At 45.4% G+C, this 26,294-nt stretch overlaps 1 protein-coding gene across 2 annotated transcripts in view; it reads right to left on the bottom strand.

The window, feature by feature from the left end:
* The window catches only part of LOC118363927 (glutamate receptor 1-like), a 245,020-nt gene that overhangs the window by 71,666 nt on the left and 147,060 nt on the right, over positions 1-26,294 (bottom strand). For both annotated transcript variants that reach the window (XM_052487970.1, XM_052487969.1), the window contains exons 6-9: positions 25,667-25,825; positions 24,435-24,602; positions 19,680-19,784; positions 19,359-19,472 (exon numbers count right to left, since the gene is read on the bottom strand). In XM_052487970.1, the coding sequence (XP_052343930.1) occupies positions 19,359-19,472; positions 19,680-19,784; positions 24,435-24,602; positions 25,667-25,825 (546 nt within the window). The remainder of the gene's footprint in view (positions 1-19,358; positions 19,473-19,679; positions 19,785-24,434; positions 24,603-25,666; positions 25,826-26,294) is intronic.

Genomic DNA, 26,294 nt, shown 5'->3' on the forward strand with positions numbered 1-26,294 from the left:
GACCCTTTGCTATGAGACTCGAAATTGAGCTTAGGTGCATCCTGTTTCCATTTATCATCCTTGAGATGCTTCTACAACTTGGAATCCATCTGTTAAACTCAATTGATTGGACATGATTTGGAAAGGCACACACCTGTCTTTGTAGGATACCAAGGTTGACAGTGCATGTCAGAGCAAAAACCAAGCCATGAGTTCAAAGGAATTGTCTGTAGAGTTCCGAGACAGGATGGTGTCGAGGCACAGATCTGGGGAAAGGTACCAAAACATTTCTACAGCATTGAAGGTCCCCAAGAACACAGTGGCCTCCATGATTACCAAATGGAAGAAGTTAGGAACCACCAAGACTCTTCCTAGAGCTGGCCGCCCGGCCAAACTGACCAATCGGGGAAGAAGGGCCTTGGTCAGGGAGGTGACTAAGAACCCAATCGTCACCCGATGGAGCTCCAGAGGTCCTCTGTGGAGATGGGAGAAACTTCCAGAAGGACAACCTTCTCTGCAGCACTCCACCTATCAGGCCTTTATGGTAGAGTGGCCAGACAGAAGCCACTTCTCAGTAAAAGGCACATGACAGCCCGCTTGGAGTTTGCCAAAAGGCCCCTAAAGGACTCTCAGACCATGAGTAACAAGATTCTCTGGTCTGATGAAACCAAGATTGAACTCTTTGTCCTGAATGCCAAGCGGCACGTCTGGAAGAAACATGGCACCATCCCTACGGGGAAGCATGGTGGTGGCAGCATCATGCTGTGGTGATGTTTTTCAGCGGCAGGGACTGGAAGACTAGTAAGGATCGAGGGAAAGATCCTTGATGAAAACCTGCTCCAGAGCGCTGAGGACCTCAGACTGGGGTGAAAGTTGTGGTGGTTAATTTCTTTACTATCAAATGAGGAGAGACAAACTTATCACACAAGTCAGAGTTATACTTAAACTAAATCTATAATCACTTATTAATAAGGAAGCAGGTCAATACAAAACACACATATAAAGTGAATCGATTGAGTGCTCTAAGATAATGATGGCTGGTCGTGGCTGGTCGACGAGTCATGCTCAGATGATTCTTTGAGAGCCCCGAGACAAAAATACAAAGGTCTTTTATAGCCAGTATCTGCTGGGTCAACAGTTTTCATTGTATAGAGACCAGTGTCTGTCCCTCCGACTCCAAACTGGAACCATCTCTCTCTAGTACCATATAGAGCAGAAACATGAACTCATGCTCTGGAATGCTCTTTAGGTTTTATCACCCAAAAGACATGGTAAATCTCCTGTCAGTGTTATCTTCCAGAGGCCCATCCTCAGTAGAACACATACACAATAGTTAATACTCTATTCTGTTGCATAAAAACAACCATTTGATGCAATAAAAGTATTATAACATAGTCTTGCAATTTTCCACCATAAGGTTCACCTTCCAACAGGACAACGACCCTAACCACACAGTCAAGTCTCTGAATGTCCTTGATTGGCCCAGCCAGAGCCCAGACTTGAACCTGATCGAACATCTCTGGAGAGACCTGAAAATAGCTGTGCAGCGACGCTCCCCATCCAACCTCACAGAGCTTTAGGGATCTGCATAGAAGAATGGGAGATACTTCCCAAATACAGGTGTACCAAGATTCGAGGCTGTAATCACTGCCAAAGGTGCATCAACAAAGTTCTTAGGTTAAGGGTCTGAATACTTATGTAAATGTGATATCTCAGTTTTTATTATTTTTACATTTGCAAACATTTCTAAAAACCTGTTTTTGCTTTGTCACCGTGGGGTATAGATGAGGTACATTTTTCTTTTTTAAATCAATGTTATAACGCTGTAACCTAACAACATATGGAAAACGTCAAGGGGTCTGAATACTTTCACTGTATCACTGTCAAAATGACATAACTGATATTCAATGTAAAATGCATACCAAAATCACTCATTACATTGTATATTAGTCACTCTATAGAATGATCTTCTACCTCATAGGTCAGGCACATGTGTATGTGGACATTAACCTAAATCAAGGTCACAGTGTCTCTAGGTAGTCTTAAACAAATCTACTGTGAAACAGAAGTATACACCTCACACACATGGTTATGGGCTTAACAAAAGAAGACACCTGTACCATGTCAGATACAGAGTTGACATGTATTACATTTTGAGTTTGCTTCCCAATATTACACATCACAGAAGACTGATTTAAAGGGCTTTTATGTACTCTCTGCCATCGTCTTGGAACACCTTACAAAATACTTTTAAACTGGAAGAACTTGTCCCGATTGGTGTTTTTAAATCACTGATGAAGGATTTTGTGGCTGATTCCCTGACCTGTCAATGTTTTTAATGAGCTGTTTTATACTCTTGTGAATTCAATGGTTTTTACTAGATTACTTGTAGTTTTTCATGTTGTCTGTCTGTATTTTTTTTGTAATGACTTGGTGCTGCCCATCTTGACCAGGGCGCTCTTGAAAACAAGATTTTAATCTCAATGAGCCCTTCCTGGTTAAATAAAGGTTAACTAACTGAACTATAACAAAAACGCAGGATTTTCTGCATTAAAAAAAACCCAATGTTGATAAATAATGCAATTATGAGAAATATGAATACAATTCCACCCATGAGGTCACTAGGTCACTAGGTCATGTCACTGCAGGAAAGGGCTAAACGCTGCACCCACTCACAGGATCGGAAAGTGAAATGCAACAATATTGTGCCAAAATGAAACAACATTTCTACAAGGTTGCGTTAAACGTTAAGGAAATAAATGTAATGCTAGTGATTATTGTAAGCTATTGTGGAATATAGATTTAACAGAAATGTAGGCTAGTTTAACTCGGGGACACATGAACAAACATTTAGAACGCAGAAACAAAAGTACTCTGAAATGTTTGTAGAGTTTGTAGAGCACACTAGTTGCCTGACAGATCTTTTGAGTCCTATTCTGAGGAGATCTGTTCTGTTCATAGTTCATTTGATAGGTAAGTACAGATAGTGGTTTTTATAATCAGAAATATGTACTGTATATCTGAGATTTGCTATGGTATCGCCACTGAGATTTTCTGTTGGGGATTTTTCTATTCAGAAAATACTGACTGAGATGTACAGTCGTATGAAAAAGTTTGGGCACCCCTGACAATTTCCATGATTTCCATTTTTAAATAATTTGGTGTTTGGATCAGCAATTTCATTTTGATCTATCAACTAACTGATGGACACAGTAATATTTCAGTAGTGAAATTAGGTTTATTGGATAAACAGAAAATGTGCAATATGCATCAAAACAAAATGAGAAAAATCACATTAATATTTAGTAGAGCCTCCTTTTGCTAAAATTAACAGCCTCTAGACGCTTCCCATAGCCTCTAATGAGTGTCTGGATTCTTATTTTGGACCATTCCTCCTTACAAAACATCTCCAGTTCATTTAGGTTTGATGGTTGCAGAGCATGGACAGCCCGCTTCAAATCATCCCACAGATTCTCAATGATATTCAGGTCTGGGGACTGGGATGGCCATTCCAGAACATTGTACTTGTTCCTCTGCATAAATGCCCGGGTAGATTTTGAGCAGTGTTTTGGGTCATTGTCTTGTTGAAATATCCAGCCCCGGCGTAACTTCAACTTTGTGACTGATTCTTCAACATTATTCCCAATAATCTTCTTATTGAGTGGAATTCATGCGACCCTCAACTTTAACAAGATTCCCAGTACCGGCACTGGCCATACAGCCCCACAGCATGATGGAACCCCCACCATATTTTACTGTGGGTAGCAAGTGTTTTTCTTGGAACACTGTGTTCTTTTGCCGCCATGCATAACGTCCCTTGTTATGACCAAATAACTCAATCTTTGTTTCATCAGTCCACAGCACCTTATTCCAAAATGAAGCTGGCTTGTCCAAATGTGCGTTTGTGGTGTGTGTGCAGAAAAGGCTTCTTCCGCATCACTCTCCCATACAGCTTCTCCTTGTGCAAAGTGCTCTGAATTGTTGAAGGATGCACAGTGACACCATCTGCAGCAAGATGATGTTGTAGGTCTTTGGAGGTGGTCTGTGGGCTGTTTCTGACCGTTCTCACCATCCTTTGTCTTCGCCTCTCCGACATTTTACTTGGCCTGCCACTTCTGGCCTTAACAACAACTGTGCCCGTGGTCTTTCATTTCCTCACTATGTTCCTCACAGTGGACACTGACAGCTTAAATCTCTGCGATAGCTTTTGTATCCTTCCTCTAAACCATCATGTTGAACAATCTTTGTTTTCAGGGCATTTGAGAGTTGTTTTGAGGCCCCCATGTTGCCACTCTTCAGAGGAGAGTCAAAGAGAACAACAACTTGGCCACCTTAAATACCTTTTCTCATGATTGGATGCACTTGTCTATGAAGTTCAAGGCTTAATGAGCTCACCAAACCAATTGTGTGTTCCAATGAATCAGTGCTAAGTAGTTACAGGTATTCAAATCAACAGAATGACAAGGGTGCCCACATTTTAGCCTACTTTTCACATCTGATTTAATTTCATACAACTTAATATTGCTACACTAAAAATCTTTGTCTGGACAATACCCCAGTACTCAGCTTTTATTAGAAAATGAATGGCATGCCACTGTGATCATTTTCTGTGACGACAGAGTCAATTATTACGCAGCCTTTGGGCTGCCCGAACTTTTTCATACGACTGTAACTTGTTGTGCCACAAAGGTTTATGCTGCTGATACTTGGACAGATTAAACTATAGAAAATAACTCCTTGTAACCAGATTCTTTATCATCGAACCCACAGGCCCTTCAGAAGAGGTCATTTATTCATTTAGATTTACAATGCCGTTAAAATCACTGAAGATCGATATTGGATGGATTTAATATCTCTTCATTCAAAGACTCAATCATGAACACTCTTACTAACAGTTGTGGCTGCTTCGTGTGATGTATTGTTGTCTCTACCTTCTTGTCCTTTGTGCCCAATACTGTTTGTGCTATGTTTTGTACTGCTACCATGTTGTGCTGCTGCCATGTTGTGTTGCTACCATATTGTTGTCATGTTGTTGTCTTCGGTCTCTCTATACGTAGTGTAGTGGTGTCTCTCTTGTCACGATGTGTGTTTTGTCCTATATGTTTATGTAAAAAAGGTAATCCCATCCCCCGTCCCCGCAGGAGGCCTTTTGGTAAGCCGTCATTGTAAATAAGAATTTGTTCTTTAAATTAACTGACTTGACTAGTCACATAAAGGTTAAATAAAAAATAATACACAAATTATAATAGGAGAAGCACCAGACCTAAGTAGCTGACATAATATTCGCAAATATTATTCGCAAAGAGGGACATTGGAATGAGGTAATAACCATACACAGCCCTGGGGAGGTGAGACATAAAATGTTACCAGCTCATAGAGAGGGACATGGGAATGAGGTAATAACCATACACAGCCCTGGGGAGGTGAGACATAAAATGTTACCAGCTCATAGAGAGGGACATGGGAATGAGGTAATAACCATACACAGCCCTGGGGAGGTGAGACATAAAATGTTACCAGCTCATAGAGAGGGACATGGGAATGAGGTAATAACCATACACAGCCCTGGGGAGGTGAGACATAAAATGTTACCAGCTCATAGAGAGGGACATTGGAATGAGGTAATAACCATACACAGCCCTGGGGAGGTGAGACATAAAATGTTACCAGCTCATAGAGAGGGACATGGGAATGAGGTAATAACCATACACAGCCCTGGGGAGGGAGGTGAGACATACCAGAGAGAGGAAAATGTTACCAGCTCATAGAGAGGGACATGGGAATGAGGTAATAACCATACACAGCCCTGGGGAGGTGAGACATAAAATGTTACCAGCTCATAGAGAGGGACATGGGAATGAGGTAATAACCATACACAGCCCTGGGGAGGTGAGACATAAAATGTTACCAGCTCATAGAGAGGGACATTGGAATGAGGTAATAACCATACACAGCCCTGGGGAGGTGAGACATAAAATGTTACCAGCTCATAGAGAGGGACATGGGAATGAGGTAATAACCATACACAGCCCTGGGGAGGTGAGACATAAAATGTTACCAGCTCATAGAGAGGGACATGGGAATGAGGTAATAACCATACACAGCCCTGGGGAGGTGAGACATAAAATGTTACCAGCTCATAGAGAGGGACATGGGAATGAGGTAATAACCATACACAGCCCTGGGGAGGTGAGACATAAAATGTTACCAGCTCATAGAGAGGGACATGGGAATGAGGTAATAACCATACACAGCCCTGGGGAGGTGAGACATAAAATGTTACCAGCTCATAGAGAGGGACATGGGAATGAGGTAATAACCATACACAGCCCTGGGGAGGTGAGACATAAAATGTTACCAGCTCATAGAGAGGGACATGGGAATGAGGTAATAACCATACACAGCCCTGGGGAGGTGAGACATAAAATGTTACCAGCTCATAGAGAGGGACATGGGAATGAGGTAATAACCATACACAGCCCTGGGGAGGTGAGACATAAAATGTTACCAGCTCATAGAGAGGGACATGGGAATGAGGTAATAACCATACACAGCCCTGGGGAGGTGAGACATAAAATGTTACCAGCTCATAGAGAGGGACATGGGAATGAGGTAATAACCATACACAGCCCTGGGGAGGTGAGACATAAAATGTTACCAGCTCATAGAGAGGGACATGGGAATGAGGTAATAACCATACACAGCCCTGGGGAGGTGAGACATAAAATGTTACCAGCTCATAGAGAGGGACATGGGAATGAGGTAATAACCATACACAGCCCTGGGGGGGGAGGTGAGACATAAAATGTTACCAGCTCATAGAGAGGGACATGGGAATGAGGTAATAACCATACACAGCCCTGGGGAGGTGAGACATAAAATGTTACCAGCTCATAGAGAGGGACATGGGAATGAGGTAATAACCATACACAGCCCTGGGGAGGTGAGACATAAAATGTTACCAGCTCATAGAGAGGGACATGGGAATGAGGTAATAACCATACACAGCCCTGGGGAGGTGAGACATAAAATGTTACCAGCTCATAGAGAGGGACATGGGAATGAGGTAATAACCATACACAGCCCTGGGGAGGTGAGACATAAAATGTTACCAGCTCATAGAGAGGGACATGGGAATGAGGTAATAACCATACACAGCCCTGGGGAGGTGAGACATAAAATGTTACCAGCTCATAGAGAGGGACATTGGAATGAGGTAATAACCATACACAGCCCTGGGGAGGTGAGACATAAAATGTTACCAGCTCATAGAGAGGGACATTGGAATGAGGTAATAACCATACACAGCCCTGGGGAGGTGAGACATAAAATGTTACCAGCTCATAGAGAGGGACATTGGAATGAGGTAATAACCATACACAGCCCTGGGGAGGTGAGACATAAAATGTTACCAGCTCATAGAGAGGGACATGGGAATGAGGTAATAACCATACACAGCCCTGGGGAGGTGAGACATAAAATGTTACCAGCTCATAGAGAGGGACATGGGGAATGAGAGTAAAATGTTAACCATACACATACACAGCCCTGGGGAGGTGAGACATAAAATGTTACCAGCTCATAGAGAGGGACATGGGAATGAGGTAATAACCATACACAGCCCTGGGGAGGTGAGACATAAAATGTTACCAGCTCATAGAGAGGGACATTGGAATGAGGTAATAACCATACACAGCCCTGGGGAGGTGAGACATAAAATGTTACCAGCTCATAGAGAGGGACATGGGAATGAGGTAATAACCATACACAGCCCTGGGGAGGTGAGACATAAAATGTTACCAGCTCATAGAGAGGGACATGGGAATGAGGTAATAACCATACACAGCCCTGGGGAGGTGAGACATAAAATGTTACCAGCTCATAGAGAGGGACATGGGAATGAGGTAATAACCATACACAGCCCTGGGGAGGTGAGACATAAAATGTTACCAGCTCATAGAGAGGGACATTGGAATGAGGTAATAACCATACACAGCCCTGGGGAGGTGAGACATAAAATGTTACCAGCTCATAGAGAGGGACATGGGAATGAGGTAATAACCATACACAGCCCTGGGGAGGTGAGACATAAAATGTTACCAGCTCATAGAGAGGGACATGGGAATGAGGTAATAACCATACACAGCCCTGGGGAGGTGAGACATAAAATGTTACCAGCTCATAGAGAGGGACATGGGAATGAGGTAATAACCATACACAGCCCTGGGGAGGTGAGACATAAAATGTTACCAGCTCATAGAGAGGGACATGGGAATGAGGTAATAACCATACACAGCCCTGGGGAGGTGAGACATAAAATGTTACCAGCTCATAGAGAGGGACATGGGAATGAGGTAATAACCATACACAGCCCTGGGGAGGTGAGACATAAAATGTTACCAGCTCATAGAGAGGGACATGGGAATGAGGTAATAACCATACACAGCCCTGGGGAGGTGAGACATAAAATGTTACCAGCTCATAGAGAGGGACATGGGAATGAGGTAATAACCATACACAGCCCTGGGGAGGTGAGACATAAAATGTTACCAGCTCATAGAGAGGGACATTGGAATGAGGTAATAACCATACACAGCCCTGGGGAGGTGAGACATAAAATGTTACCAGCTCATAGAGAGGGACATTGGAATGAGGTAATAACCATACACAGCCCTGGGGAGGTGAGACATAAAATGTTACCAGCTCATAGAGAGGGACATGGGAATGAGGTAATAACCATACACAGCCCTGGGGGAGGTGAGACATAAAATGTTACCAGCTCATAGAGAGGGACATGGGAATGAGGTAATAACCATACACAGCCCTGGGGAGGTGAGACATAAAATGTTACCAGCTCATAGAGAGGGACATGGGAATGAGGTAATAACCATACACAGCCCTGGGGAGGTGAGACATAAAATGTTACCAGCTCATAGAGAGGGACATGGAATGAGGTAATAACCATACACAGCCCTGGGGAGGTGAGACATAAAATGTTACCAGCTCATAGAGAGGGACATGGGAATGAGGTAATAACCATACACAGCCCTGGGGAGGTGAGACATAAAATGTTACCAGCTCATAGAGAGGGACATGGGAATGAGGTAATAACCATACACAGCCCTGGGGAGGTGAGACATAAAATGTTACCAGCTCATAGAGAGGGACATGGGAATGAGGTAATAACCATACACAGCCCTGGGGAGGTGAGACATAAAATGTTACCAGCTCATAGAGAGGGACATGGGAATGAGGTAATAACCATACACAGCCCTGGGGGAGGTGAGACATAAAATGTTACCAGCTCATAGAGAGGACATGGAATGAGGTAATAACCATACACAGCCCTGGGGAGGTGAGACATAAAATGTTACCAGCTCATAGAGAGGGACATTGGAATGAGGTAATAACCATACACAGCCCTGGGGAGGTGAGACATAAAATGTTACCAGCTCATAGAGAGGGACATGGGAATGAGGTAATAACCATACACAGCCCTGGGGGAGGTGAGACATAAAATGTTACCAGCTCATAGAGAGGGACATGGGAATGAGGTAATAACCATACACAGCCCTGGGGAGGTGAGACATAAAATGTTACCAGCTCATAGAGAGGGACATGGGAATGAGGTAATAACCATACACAGCCCTGGGGAGGTGAGACATAAAATGTTACCAGCTCATAGAGAGGGACATGGGAATGAGGTAATAACCATACACAGCCCTGGGGAGGTGAGACATAAAATGTTACCAGCTCATAGAGAGGGACATGGGAATGAGGTAATAACCATACACAGTGATGATGGGCTTTATATTGAGACATAAAATGTTACCAGCTCATAGTGAGGGACATGGGGGAATGGAGGTACATAAAGCCTTGGACTATTGAGGAACCCTGGGGAGGTGAGACATAAAATGTTACCAGCTCATAGAGAGGGACATGGTGGAATGAGGTAATAACCATACACAGCCCTGGGGAGGTGAGACATAAAATGTTACCAGCTCATAGAGAGGACATTGGAATGAGGTAATAACCATACAACAGCCCTGGGGAGGTGAGACATAAACTGTTATGCTTTTTACCAGCTAATTTTACCCAGAAGGGACATTGGAATTTGATAAGTAACCAGTGCTGCCAGCCCTGTAGGGAGGTGAGACATAAAATGTTACCAGCTCATAGAGAGGGACATTGGAATGAGGTAATAACAGGTTTATTAGCCCTGGGGAGGTGAGACATAAAATGTTACCAGCCCATCTGAGAGGGACATTGGAATGAGGTAATAACCATACACAGCCCTCAGGGAGGTGAGACATAAAATGTTACCAGCTCATAGAGAGGGACATGGGAATTTTTTTTGAGGTTCTAACCATACACAGCCCTGGGGAGGTGAGACATAAAATGTTACCAGCTCATAGAGAGGACATTGGAATGAGGTAATAACAAATACACAGCCCTGGGGAGGTGAGACATAAAATGTTACCAGCTCATAGAGTGGGACATTGGAATGAGGTAATAACCATACACAGCCCTGGGGAGGTGAGACATAAAATGTTACCAGCTCATAGAGAGGGACATTGGAATGAGGTAATAACCATACACAGCCCTGGGGGAGGTGAGACTTAAAATGTTACCAGCTTTGAGAGGGACATTGGAATGAGGTAATAACCATACACAGCCCTGGGGAGGTGGAGACATAAAATGTTACCAGCTCATAGGTTTAGTGACATTGGAATGAGGTAATAACCATACACAGCCCTGGGGAGATTGAGACATAAAATGTTACCAGCTCATAGAGAGGGACATTGGAATGAGGTAATAACCATACACAGCCCTGGGGAGGTGAGACATCAAAACGTTGTTACCAGCTCATAAGAGAGGGACACTGGAATGAGGTAATAACCATACACAGCCCAGGGGAGGTGAGACATAAAATGTTACCAGCTCATAGAGAGGGACATGGGAATGAGGTAATAACCGGCGTGGGTAGTTATGCTTGAGCCATACACAGCCCTGGGGAGGTGAGACATAAAATGTTACCAGCTCATAGAGAGGGACATGGGAATGAGGTAATAACCATACACAGCCCTGGGGAGGTGAGACATAAAATGTTACCAGCTCATAGAGAGGGACATTGGAATGAGGTAATAACCATACACAGCCCTGGGGAGGTGAGACATAAAATGTTACCAGCTCATAGAGAGGGACATTGTTTTGAATGAGGTAATAACCATACACAGCCCTGGGGGAGGTGAGACATAAAATGTTACCAGCTCATAGAGAGGGACATGGGAATGAGGTAATAACCATACACAGCCCTGGGGAGGTGAGACATAAAACAGTTACCAGCTCATAGAGAGGGACATTGGAATGAGGTAATAACCATACACAGCCCTGGGGAGGTGAGACATAAAATGTTACCAGCTCATAGAGAGGGACATGGGAATGAGGTAATAACCATACACAGCCCTGGGGGGGGAGGTGAGACATAAAATGTTACCAGCTCATAGAGAGGGACATGGGAATGAGGTAATAACCATACACAGCCCTGGGGAGGTGAGACATAAAATGTTACCAGCTCATAAAGTTTATCACCAGTTTCCTCAGGTTGAGACCATAGATGTGATGATGTATGCTTTATATTCAGGAGGACATATAGAGTAGCAGCTTACACAGTGATGGAATCGAATGGAGCTACTAAAGCCTTGTTCTATTGAGGAACTCTCCTGGAGAGGTATTTCAATAGGATGGTTCATGTTTGCTCATTAAGACATAACAATGGTGGAATAATAATTGTTAATAAGCCTACAATTAAACCAAGAAAGATAATTAGACAATAGATCTTTAGGAATCATTAAATATTTGTCACAACAATGGAGTAGGCCTAAAGTTAGTCACTTACACAATTAGCTATTTCATGATTACATATCATTAGACTGTATGGCTTTTTCACAACCATAGTGTAATTTTCAACCCAGAAAGATCATTATATTTGATAAGTATGGCAGTGCTGCCTGCCCTTGTAGACTGGAGGTTCATTATGTCGACATCACAAAGACACCTGGTGAACCTGACACAGACAGGTTTATTAGTGTGTGTGTTGTGTGTGCGTGTGGGAGAGTACAGCAGACAATCACTGCCAGCCCACCTCTGTTCTGAGAGGTTATCCTATTCCTGTTCTACCAGCCAGACAACCAATTGGACCTTTTCAGAGATATTGGACATCCTAGCAAGATTACAGCTGACATGGCACCTGAGGCCCTGTACTCTCACTATTTTTTTTTCTTTCTGTCTCTCTCTCTCTTTGTCTCTCTCTCTCTTGCTCTCACACACACTATGCCTCTTTTTCTTTCTTTCTCTTGCTCTATACAAGGCCATTTCTAGCAAACCTGTATTGAACAAACCCAGATAGCACATGACGTTCTGAGAACCATGTGTTCCTTAGACATTGGTGAGAGTGTGGTTGTCCTATGGTTATTTTGCATACAACCTTCCCACAACATTCTGGGAATGGTGCAGGATAGTTGCTTGACTTTGGAACATTTTCAGCACTTTTAAGGAACTTGTTGAGTGCTTGTTTACTTTCAAATGGGTTTCTTTTTGAATAGACTTAAAATGAACAGCTTTGTAGCATGTCATGTTTATGAGTAAAACAAATATGACATGCTAACTCCATCCTGGTGGATGCAGTGGACTCATTTCAAGGATAGAGAACAGAAGATCATAGGTTTAAATCTCACTGGCACCGTGCCACAATAAAAAATACATCTGTTGCATGATTAATGCCAAAGCAAATTAATTTCCAAGTGTCCTATCTGTGCTTGGAGTTCAGAACAGTGAACCCAAACTAGCAGCGTTATTAAAAGTCTTATTGAAACATTCAGTAAACGTTGTATTATTCAAAAACCTCTAAATAACGTATAATTACTGTTCTCAGAATGTTAATAAAACCTCCCAGGAAAACGTTCTCAGAACCTCCATGCAACTAAAATGTAACGTTCCCAGAGAAGGTGAAATGTTCACTTCCTCTTCGGAAGAAGAACGTTTAAAAACATTCTGTTTTACAGGTCAGGCTTCGTTCCCAGAACCAATGGAAAACCAATAACGGACGTTCCAACAACTTCCAAGGAACCAAATGTGCAAGCTGGGAAAAAACTAAATAAGTAAAAATGTCAAAGAGCGATTGAGCTCTAGATGAGCTAGATGTCCAGAGCAGTAATGGTACACTTGAGGAAGTAGCGAAGGAGAACCAATACCCACAAGTCGTTTCAAGCTACAGTAGCAATTTAAGCTCAGACTGCGCCCAGCGCACAAATCCTTACATTTGATATTTTATCAGCTGCTGTAGAGGCCAGTTTTCCTCTGTGTGTTATGGTAATAACTGTCCCTCTGCTGGTTACAGATGAGTGGAATGTAATCATCACTACACACAGAGCCTCTAGGTCTGGCAGAGAGACAGGACCCCAGGGAGGGAGTGGAGAGAAAGGTCCGTTTCAGAGCAGTTTGACAGGCACACACACACACCACACTTACGCCACATATACACAGACACACAAACAAACACAAGCACGCACGCACACACACAGATAGCAGGTCCACTAGGACTCACTCCCTCACTGACCTATAATAGGTCAACAGAGACCGGCTGCCACTCAGGCGGAGAACCAACACACATACAGAACACCATGGCTTTGGACAGATCTTCTAGAAATGCACCTGTTCTTCCTTCCTTATGGACCTTTTCTTCTTTCATTCCTTCCTAACATCCTAAAAACAGAGATAATCAAAGTATTCTTATACAGTATCTCATGCCTGACAGTTGATGAGGGTTCTTGAACAGTGTAATAATTCCTCTTGGAAAGACAATTTAGTTGTATTCTTTAGTTGCGCCCATAGTAAACATATATATACAGTTGAAGTCGGAAGTTTACATACATTTAGGTTGGAGTCATTAAAACTCGTATTTCAACCAATCCACAAATGTCTTGTTAACAAACTATAGTTTTGTCAAGTCGGTTAGGACATCTACTTTATGCATGACACACGTCATTTTTACAACAATTAAAATATTATTTCACTTATAATTCACTGTATCACAATTCCAGTGGGTCATAAGTTTACATACACAAAATTGACTGTGACTTTATAGAGTTTGGAAAATTCCAGAAATGGATGTCATGGCTTTAGAAGCTTCTGATAGTCTAATTGACATAATTTGAGTCAATTGGAGGTGTACCTGTGGACGTATTTTAATAATATAATGACCATTGTTGTTTGGAGGAAAAAGGGGGAGGCTTGCAAGCCGAAGAACACCATTCCAACCATGAAGCACGGGGTGGCAGCATCATGTTGTGGGGATGCTTTGCTGCAAGAGGGACTGGTGCACTTCACAAAATAGATGGCATCACGAGAAAGGAAAATTATGTGGATATATTGAAGCAACATCTCAAGACATCAGTCAGGAAGTTAAAGCTTGGTCGCAAATGGGTCTTCCAAATGGACAATGACCCCAAGCATACTTCCAAATGGACAATGACCTCAAGCAGACTTCCAAAGTTGTGCTTCACCTGAAATGCATTTTCAATGGTCTTGAAGGAGTTCCCACATATGCTGAGCACTTGTTGGCTGATCTTCCTTCACTCTGCGGTATGACTCATCCCAAACCATCTCGATTTGGTTGAGGTCGGGGTACTGTGGAGGCCAGTCATCTGATGCAGCACTCCATCACTCTCTTTCTTGGTCAAATAGTCCTTACACATCCTGGAGGTGTGTTGGGTCATTGTCCTGTTGAAAAACAAATGATAGTCCCACTAAGCCCAAACCAGATGGGATGGCGTATCGCTGCAGAATGCTGTGGTAGCCATGCTGGTTAAGTGTGACTTGAATTCTAAATGAATCACAGACAGTGTCACCAGCAAATCACCCCCACACCACACCACTTCCTCCTCCATGCTTCACGGCGGGAACCACACATGCAGAGATCATATGTTCATCCAAGTCACGTCTCACAAAAAAATCTCAAATTTGGACTCCAGACCAAAGGACAAATTATCCGCTTATCCGCCAGCATCGGGGGCGGTTCTGGTGCGGGGCGAAGCATCCGCTCACCCGCCAGCACCCGGATACTTATTCTTAATGGTGTCCTTCAGTAGTGGTTTCCTTACAGCAATTCGACATGAAGGCCTGATTCACAGTCTCCTCTGAACAGTTGATGTTGAGATGTGTCTGTTACTTGAACTTGTGGAGCATTTATTTGGGCTTCAATTTCTGAGGCTGGTAACTCTAATGAACTTATCCTCTGCAGCAGAGATAATTCTGGGTCTTCCATTCCTGTGGCGGTCCTCATGAAAGACAGTTTCATCATAGCGCCTAATGGTTTTTGAGACTGCACTTGAAGAAACTTTCAAAGTTCTTTATATTCTCCGTATTGACTGAACTTTATGTCTTAAAGCAATGATCGATTGTTGTTCCTCTTTGCTTATTTGAGCTGTTCTTGCCATAATATGGACTTGGTGTTTTACCAAATAGGGCTTTCTTCTGTACACCCCCTACCTTGTCACAACACAACTGATTGGCTCAAATGCATTAAGAAGGAAAGAAATTCCACAAATTAACTTTTAAGAAGGCACACCTGTTAATTGAAATGTATTCCAAGTGACTACCTCATGAAGCTGGTTGAGAGAATGCCAAGATTGTGCAAAGCTGTCATCAAGGCAAAGGGTGGCTACTTTTGAAGATTCTCAAATATAAAATATATTTTGATTTGTTTATAACACTTTTTTGGTTGGTACATGATTCCATATCTGTTATTTCATAGTTTTGATGTCTTCACTATTATTCTACAAGAAAAACTCTTGAATGAGTAAGTGTTCTAAAACTTTTGGGGGCAATTCCACTAAAAGAAAACCCAACACTTCACAGGTCTATAGGTCTATAGCCTTGTCTTAAAACAACACTATGTCTTCCTGTAAAGGCACCAAGTTATCCCTTCCCCCCTCCCCCTCACACACACACACACACACACACACACACACACACACACACACACACACACACACAGACACACACACACACACACACACACACACACACACACACACACACACACACACACACACACACACACACACACACACACACACACACACAGCTTGCCTCTCCCCCTCCTCAGCGCTCGTCTTAACAAGGCTCTGCAGGACAGGCGGGCTGCTGAAATCCCTCACCCCAATAACCCTCTCTGTGGAGGTCTGCTGTAGGCCTGGGGGTCTGGATGGAACAAACCTTAGCCCAGATCCCTTCTCCCTGGAACAATCCTGAGCCCAGCTCCCTTCTCCCTCTCCACCCACCTTTAACAGACCACTAAGACCTTAGCTCGCTGAGACTTCACTACGGTTTACAGCAAAACCTAATGACTGAATTGTCTAACTGTGTTTGTTGGTAGTGTGGTTGTGAGTTACAATATCCCCCATACCACCCACCTCCCACTACCCCAAGCTAGAGGACCTGGAGCCTGTCCTCCATACCTACCACCTCCCACTACCCCAAGCTAGAGGACCTGGGGCCTCATACCACCCACCTCCCACTACCCCAAGCTAGAGGACCTGGAGCCTGTCCTCGAAACCTATCACCTCCCACTACCCCAAGCTGGAGGACATGAAGCCTGTCCTCCATACCTACCACCTCCCACTACCCCAATCTAGAGGACCTGGAGCCTGTCCTCCATACCTACCACCTCCCACTACCCCAAGCTAGAGGACCTGGAGCCTCATACCTACCACCTCCCACTACCCCAAGCTGAAGGACCTGAAGCATGTCCTCCATACCTACCACCTCCCACTACCCCAAGCTAGAGGACCTGGAGCCTGTCCTCCATACCTACCACCTCCCACTACCCCAAGCTAGAGGACCTGGAGCCTCATACCTACCACCTCCCATTACCCCAAGCTAGAGGACCTGGAGCCTGTCCTCCATACCTACCACCTCCCACTACCCCAAGCTAGAGGACCTGGGGCCTCATACCACCCACCTCCCACTACCCCAAGCTAGAGGACCTGGAGCCTGTCCTCGAAACCTACCACCTCCCACTACCCCAAGCTAGAGGACCTGAGCCTCATACCACCCACCTCCCACTACCCCAATCTAGAGGACCTGGAGCCTGTCCTCCATACCTACCACCTCCCACTACCCCAAGCTAGAGGACCTGGAGCCTCATACCACCCACCTCCCACTACCCCAAGCTGAAGGACCTGAAGCATGTCCTCCATACCTACCACCTCCCACTACCCCAAGCTGGAGGACCTGGAGCCTGTCCTCCATACCTACCACCTCCCACTACCCCAAGCTAGAGGACCTGGAGACCTGTCCACCTCCCATACCTACCACCTCCCACTACCCCAAGCTAGAGGACCTGGAGCCTGCCTCCCATACCTACCACCTCCCACTACTACCCCAAGCTGGAGGACCTGAAGCATGTCCTCCATACCTACCACCTCCCACTACCCCAAGCTAGAGGACCTGGAGCCTGTCCTCCATACCTACCACCTCCCACTACCCCAAGCTAGAGGACCTGGAGCCTCATACCTACCACCTCCCATTACCCCAAGCTAGAGGACCTGGAGCCTCATACCTACCACCTCCCACTACCCCAAGCTACAGGACCTGGAGCCTGTCCTCCATACCTACCACCTCCCATTACCCCAAGCTAGAGGACCTGGAGCCTCATACCTACCACCTCCCATTACCCCAAGCTAGAGGACCTGGAGCTGTCCTCCATACCTACCACCTCCCATTACCCCAAGCTAGAGGACCTGGAGCCTCATACCTACCACCTCCCACTACCCCAAGCTAGAGGTCCTGGAGCCTCTCCTCCATACCTACCATCTCCCACTACCCCAAGCTAGAGGACTTGGAGCCTCATACCTACCACCTCCCACTACCCCAAGCTAGAGGACCTGGAGCCTGTCCTCCATACCTACCACCTCCCACTACCCCAAGCTAGAGGACCTGGAGCCTCATACCTACCACCTCCCATTACCCCAAGCTAGAGGACCTGGAGCCTCATACCTACCACCTCCCACTACCCCAAGCTAGAGGACCTGGAGCCTCATACTTACCACCTCCGACTACCCCAAGCTAGAGGTCCTGGTGCCTCAAACCTACCACCTCCCACTATCCCAAGCTAGAGGACCGGGAGCCTGTCCTCCATACCTACCACCTCCCACTACCCCAAGCTAGAAGACCTGGAGCTTCATACCTACCACCTCCCACTACCCCAAGCTACAGGACCTGGAGCCTGTCCTCCATACCTACCACCTCCCATTACCCCAAGCTAGAGGACCTGGAGCCTCATACCTCCCACCTCCCATTACCCCAAGCTAGAGGACCTGGAGCTGTCCTCCATACCTACCACCTCCCATTACCCCAAGCTAGAGGACCTGGAGCCTCATACCTACCACCTCCCACTACCCCAAGATAGAGGACCAAGAGCCTCATACCTACCACCTCCCACTACCCCAAGCTAGAGGACCTGGAGCCTGTCCTCCATACCTACCACCTCCCACTAACCCAAGCTAGAGGACCTGGAGCCTCATACATACCACCTCCCATTACCCCAAGCTAGAGGACCTGGAGCATCATACCTACCACCTCCCACTACCCCAAGCTAGAGATCCTGGAGCCTGTCCTCCATACCTACCACCTCCCACTACCCCAAGCTGGAGGACCTGAAGCCTGTCCTCCATACCACCCACCTCCCACTACCCCAAGCTAGAGGACCTGGAGCCTGTCCTCCATACCTACCACCTCCCACTACCCCAAGCTAGAGGACCTGGAGCCTCATACCTACCACCTCCCACTACCCCAAGCTAGAGGACCTGGAGCATCATACCTACCACCTCCCACTACCCCAAGCTAGAGGACCTGGAGCCTGTCCTCCATCCATAAGTTAGAGGCCCTGTCTGTGGGCAGGAGACATAGGAGACAGGAGACCCAATAGAATAGGTTAACTTTTCTACTATGGGGGATATTAGATTGACATAGGCTCGTGATGTTGCTGTTCCTTACTGGTCTACTTGGCTGAGGAAAAGTAAATGTGAACAGTTATTCTAACATCTTTAAATTCTGCATCGGAATTCGGTAAGGAGCCCATTGCATCCGAGTTTCATGTTCTGTTAAAATGAATTACCATAATCTAAATGTGATTTATTTTATTCTGAGCACCGTGGGTGGACGCCCTAATCAGGTTACGCACATCCAATGCATATGGGTCCGGTAAATTTCTCAAATGTACGGTAAATGAAAATGCTGCCGGTCAAATGTCTGTTGCCACATTTTCCTAATGAAAACCCTGACACACACACACACACACACACACACACACTAACCAGGATGGTGGTAACTATGTAGGTCCTGTTCTGTAGGCCGTAGCTGCTGTCGTTGCTTCCTCTCATGAAGGTGGCTGTGCTCACGTACTTCTCGTCCTCGTTCCAGTAGCCCACCTGATACACATACAAGACAAGTGAAAAAACTGAAGGGCCATGAAGGAAACCTGGACTTGATCTGATACTGTACTGTACAGATATGATGTTAGACTGCAATGAAACACTAATGTACATGAATCCCCATATTTGACATCAAATAAGCTTCTATAAGATCCCATTAGATCCCATAAGATCCAATAAGGTCCTACAGATCTCATGACTCACCTTCTTAGGTCCAGAGGGGGCTAGCTCCATGACACTGACGGTGAAGTTGGTCCTGCGTCCTTTCTCATTGAACTGGATATGACCTGTCAGGCCATCGATACGCACCTGACACATCAACAACACAGAGACACAGGGAGCAGTTACGATATAGGTTTTGAGGTGTAGTCTTCTATTAGCCTCATTAACAGAGAACATGAGCTGGAGTTCAGTTTCTTCAAGAGCCTTGTCTGGATGTTCATTGGAGTCTGTATAGCATTTATTATGCATGTTTGTGTGTGTTTGTGTGTGTGTGTGTGTGTGTGCACTGGGTGTTCAAAACATTATGAACACCTGCTCTTTCTATGACATAGACTGACCAGGTGAATCCAGGTGAAAGCTATGATCCTTTATTGATGTCACCTGTTAAATCCACTTCAATCAGTGTAGATGAAGGGGAGGAGACAGGTGTCATGTCCTGACCATAGAAAGCCTGTATTTTCTATGGTAGAGTAGGTCAGGGATTGACTGTGGGTTTTAGTCCAGTTTATTATTTCTTTGTGGGGTTCTAGGTTTAATTTTCTATGTTGGTGTTTGTGTATGATTCCCAATTAGAGGCAGCTGGTAATCATTGTCTCTAATTGGGGATCATACTTTTTGCATTTTTCCACCTGTGGGTTATGGGATATTGTTTATGTAACTGTGTTTGGAGTTAGTGCACCTCTGTAGTCACGGTTTGTTCGTTTTTTGTTTTGTTAAGTTTCACTATTATTGAAACATGTGGAACTCTACATTGGCTGCGCCTTGGTCCATCTCTACAAACAAATGTGACAGAATTCCCATCCACAAAGGACCGAGCAGCGTGCCCAGGAAGGGGAAGAGATCCTGGATGGGAAGGGATCCTGGACATGGGAGGAAATCCTGGCAGGACAGGATCGCCTTCCTTGGCAGGAGTCGATTAGGAGCATGAGAGGACAGCGACGAAGGTCGGGGAGGAAGGCCACAGAAACCCCAAGAAAATGTTGCTGGGGGGCACATGGAGCAGTCGGCGGAGCCGAGGAGTGAACCAGAGCCAGTCTGGGAGGAGAGGTAGAATTTGGAGGAGAGAGAAATGGGAGAGTTGTTGAGTTGGTGGAGAATGCACGGCATTTGCCGAAGGAACGTGTTGTCAGTTTAGTGCCACCTGAGTCAGCTCCCTGTAATCGTCCTGAGAAGTGTGTTAAAGTTCTGGTACAATTGATGCCGGCTATACGCACCAGGTCTCCAGTGCGTCCTCACAGCCCAGTACGTCCTGTGCCAGCTCCTCGCACTTGCCGTGCGAAGGTTGTCATCTGTCCAGGACACATTGTGCCAGCTCTACGCTCCAGACCTCCAGTGCGCCTCCACAGCCCAGTACGTCCTGTGCCTGCTCCTCGCATTCTCCCTCAAGTGCGCCTTCCCAGTCAGGTACGTCCTGTGCCTGCTCCTCGCATTCTCCTTGGAGTGCGTGTTCCCAGGCAGGTGCATCCTGTGCCTGCTACTCCTGAAGTGTGTGTCACCAGTCTGATGCCACCTGTGCCGGCCCCACGCATCAGGCCTCCAGTGCGCCTCCCCAGTCCAGAGCTTCCGGCGACAGTTCCCAGTCCAGAGCTTCCGGCGACGGTCCCCGGTCTAGAGCTTCCGGCGACGGTCCCCGGTCCGGAACCTCCTGAGACAGTCCACGGTCCGGAACCTCCAGCTCCATGGCCGGAGCCTTGCCCTGCGCCGATGCCCAGTCTAAGCACTGTGTCCAGTCCAGCTCCAAGGCAGGAGCCTTCCTCGGCATCTAGGTCCAGTCCAGGCACAGTGTTTAGCCTGGGTCCATGGCTGGATCCACAGGATAAGTGGATACTTCGCCCCGCACCAGAACCGCCCCCGATGCTGGCGGATAAGCGGATACTTCGTCCCGCACCAGAACTGCCCCTGATGCTGGCGGATAAGCGGATACTTCGCCCCGCACCAGAACCGCCCCCGATGCTGGCGGATAAGCGGATACTTCGTCCCGCACCAGAACCGCCCCCGATGCTGGCGGATGAGCGGGTACTTCACCCCGCACCAGAACCGCCCCCGATGCTGGCGGATGAGCGGGTACTTCACCCCGCACCAGAACCGCCCCCGGGGGGTATTGTTTATTTTTTTGTTTTGTTAAGTTTCACTATTATTGAAGCATGTGGAACTCTACATTCGCTGCGCCTTGGTCCATCTCTACAAACAAACGTAACAACAGGTTAAAGAAGGATTTTTAAGTCTTGAGATAATTGAGACATAGATTGTGTATGTGTGCCATTCAGAGGGTGAATGGACAATATAAAATGTTTAAGTGCCTTTGAACAGTGTATGGTAGTAGATGCTAAGCACACCAGTTTAAGTGTGTCAAGAACTGCACTGTTGCTGGGTTTCTCACACTTAACAGTTTCCTGTGTGTATCAAGAATGGTCCACCACCCAGAGAACATCCAGCCAACTGTAGGAAGCATTGGAGTCAACATGAGCCAGCATCCCTGTGGAATGCTTTCAACTCCTTGTTGAGTCTATGCCACAACGAATTGAGGCTGTTCCGAGGGTAAAAGGTGGTTCAACACAATATTAGGAAGGTGTTCCTAATGTTTGTACACTCAGTGTACGCGTGTGAGTGTGTGTGTAGTGTGTGCAGCATGTGTTCAGTGCAGCATGCTAGTGTTGGCAGCATGATGGGTTTAATTGAGCGAGTGGGACATCAATCTCCTCTCTACCCACAGGCAGATAGATGTCTGCATTCACTCGGACCAGACCACAGGTAGACACAACCCATGGAGGCACTGTGTGTGTGTGTGTGTGTGTGTGTGTGTGTGTGTGTGTGTGTGTGTGTGTGTGTGTGTGTGTGTGTGTGTGTGTGTGAGTGTGAGTGTGTGAGGAATATATAGAGGGGAGAGTGTGTGTGTGTGTGTGTGTGTGTGTGTGTGTGTGTGTGTGTGTGTGTGTGTGTGTGTGTGTGTGTGTGTGTGTGTGTGTGTGTGTGTGTGTGTGTGTGTGTGTGTGTGTGTGTGTGTGTGTGTGTGTATACATTTGTGTGGATGTGCGTGTGTATGCACAAGAGTGAGTGTGTGTGTGCATCAATTAGACCACAGTTCCACAGAGCCACACCAGAGGGATCAGTGTGAGACTCTGAGAGCATCTGTCTGTTTAAAAGCTCAAGTCAAGGGCCCATCTAAAATATGAATACAATAACATCTTAATGACTACATCCAACTGTCGTCAGTACCAGAAAACAGCTACCCTACTGCTAGCTGATATTGATAATCGACCCAGTTCACAGCATATTCCTCTGTAGGCACGTCTAGGGCAATTACTAATAATCACACAGCAATATCGGATTATTCAGGTTGTCTGAAAAGCTATTGAGCCCCCCTATAAGATCTCATCGGTTTGACCAATTTTTACTTCAGATTCCGGACTTGGTTGTTTAAACATCTTAAGTTAATTTCCTCAATTTTAAGTCAGTTGCACAAAATATTTTAAGGTGGATTTTCCCCTTAAATTAAGTGAAAAGGTTAAGGGTGCCCATGAGGTCCCTTAAGTGCTTCATTCAGTATGGATATCAATGTAAATAACATTTGTGGAGGTGAATGTTTTTCTCTGTCCTGCTGCTTAGCTAAACAATGCATGGCTACAAAGCAAGCTGGCTAGTTAGCTACCTACTCTGTAAATTAGCTTGACCTGCTAGGAAGTAATAGAAACAAGTTGAGATAAAAGTAACTCAAATACATGTTTTATTATCTTCTATATCAATTTGTTTCTCCTGTCTTGAATGTAGAAGTTCTATTTTGCAATCTCCCAAAATAAATGTGATCTCTTTCAGTGAATCAGGTCATCTCCATAGTAATCAGAGACGCTTTCTGCCGTACATGCCTTCAAACTACCGTAAAATGATGCCCTGACCTAAGGAAATGTCTATGTAACACCTTTAAACAATTCCCTAATATGTTTTAGATGTTTTATGCAACCGGGCCCTAACGTGTTGCTCCTCCTTCATGCGGCTCCTCCTGTATAAATTCTGAATGGTTAAGGTTTGGGTAGGATTAAAACAAAAACAACTCCATGGTTAAGTTTAGGCGTTCATTCTGAATGGTTAAGTTAAGGGTTAAGGTTTGGGATTGTATAAAAACAACACACAAAAACAAGTGTCTGCGTCCACCCATCATCCCCGTCCACAACGCCCTAGCAAAACCCAAGCCTGCTTGATGGTGATAGCACTCACCGCTGCCCCTAGTGGCGGGATTTGAAGGCATCTCCTGACGTCCTCACGACATGGATTAAGGTCTAATTATGAAGTGAATCTTGAGCGGCCTGGCTGCTCTCTCACCATCTCTGTAATACTAAACCAAGTGCTTTATTTCATTCCCATCTCAGAACACTGCATTACTAAACTCCATTGTTGATGTCATATGCTATGATGATCACAGGCAGGTTTTATTGCCTGCAGGTATTGTTTACCTAACATGATGTCACATTCCATCCAAGAAGCTCATAGGTGACTCAATGGGAATGTTAGGTGACAGAATAGAGATCTAAATTGTTCAGCAGGGCCCGACTCAGAATGGGTTAGCCAACGTGCCACTCAGGAGCTTGTCTGTGTATGTTGTTGTGCTGTAGGTAAGAGTGTGTGGGTGAATCCCTCATTTCTACCAGCAGAGTAGTTTGTGGTGTTATAGGGTTCTCTGAATTTCTTTAAAATGGCCCCCGGGTCCAGGCATCTTTGTGTGTGTGTGTGGGGGGGGTGCACCTGTTGCAGGGCTCTCTGTATATCTATGCCTTGGCCCCAGGGTGCGGGCGGGTTGGCGAGGCATTCGCCTGCGTTGCCACGGCGAGAGATGTCTATCCTCTGTTTCCGGAGGTTCTGGAATGCTGTAGACATCACCTTCACCCCGTCATATGTCAATGCTCCGGTGTACTACAGAGAGAGAGGGGCGGGGGGGGAGAGTGTGGTGTGTAAGAGAGAGAGATAGATAGAGAGAGAGACAACCTCATTAGACTTAAAACACGACATCTTGAGAGGGTAAAACAAATTCAAGAGGAGTGATGAAAGCAAGTAAGGCAAAGATCATCATACAGAGATCAGAGCAGAGATCATTATGGAGAGATCAGAGCAGAGATCATTATAGAGAGATCAGAGCAGAGATCATTATACAGAGATCAGAGCAGAGATCATTATACAGAGATCAGAGCAGAGATCATTATAGAGAGATCAGAGCAGAGATAATTATAGAGAGATCAGAGCAGAGATCATTATAGAGAGATCAGAGCAGAGATCATTATACAGAGATCAGAGCAGAGATCATTATAGAGAGATCAGAGCAGAGATCATTATACAGAGATCAGAGCAGAGATCATTATACAGAGATCAGAGCAAAGATCATTATAGAGAGATCAGAGCAGAGATCATTATACAGAGATCAGAGCAGAGATCATTATAGAGAGATCAGAGCAGAGCAGAGATCATTATAGAGATCAGAGCAGAGCTCATTATACAGAGATCATTTTCTATATTTATATATATTTTTAACTTTATTTAACTAGGCAAGTCAGTTAAGAACAAATTCTTAGTTACAATGACAGCCTACCCCAGCAAAATCCTCCCCTAACGACGCTGGGCCAATTGTGCGCCACCCTATGGGACTCCCGATCACGGCCGGTTGTGATACAGCCCGGTATCGAACCAGGCTCTCTAGTGACGCCTCTATAACTGCAATGCAGTGCTCCACTCGGGAGCCACAAATCACAAGTTTGGGAAGCAGGACTTAAAATGCTGGAGGAAATTGGATATGGCAGCGAAGTGATTTGGCAGCGAGGTGTCTGGAGAAGCGTGTCTGATTTCCGACTCGTACACTCTGTCCCAACTGATGCCGGAACTTGTACAGACGTGTTAATGCTGGAGCATTGGAACATTGAGAGTTGCAACCCGTCTGTCTAGACAGAGTAGTGTGCATGTCTGTGCAGTGCAGTGCAGTGCAGTACCTTCAGGCGTCTCTTGGGGATCTTGGCGTCTTTGTTTTCGAACTCCATCCACTGCTGAATGGTACGACTGACGTTCTGCTCTGTGTAGTTGACCAGCTGGAAGCCTGTGATGTTCGCCCCACCTTTCCTCAGGTCTGTTAGGTCAATGTCCAGAAAACCCTGTTAGGAAGAGGATACAGAGAGGACAGACAGATAGACAAAGGGAGGATGGACGGAGAGAAGGACAGACAGACACGGAGAGAAAAACACGTTAGACATTTAGAGGAATCAATTACTTTCTCTAGTTTCATGTTTTTAGGATGACATAAAGAAATATGAAGGCTACTTTTTTCAAGAGGAGATTTGAGTAAATATGTTTCCTACAGCTCACAATGTTGGATTTAAAACCATTGTGTAGGACTACAGAGGGATACAGAGGTGACGGCCAGTATACTTCTGTTCATAGAATACCAACTACTTCAGTGGTCAAATAAATGACCTTGGGTGTTACGCTAATACTGCAGGGAGCTTTAAAGAGAAATAACTCAAATTTGAAATGTGAGAGCTCAATATTCTGAGAGATAAAATCACAATCAGATCTGTGGTGAATAAGTTATTTGCTATAGCAAGAGTGTAAGAGAGAGACAGA

Source organism: Oncorhynchus keta, chromosome 30 (assembly GCF_023373465.1).
Source record: "Oncorhynchus keta strain PuntledgeMale-10-30-2019 chromosome 30, Oket_V2, whole genome shotgun sequence".
In the NCBI taxonomy this organism is placed as follows: Eukaryota; Metazoa; Chordata; class Actinopteri; order Salmoniformes; family Salmonidae; genus Oncorhynchus; species Oncorhynchus keta.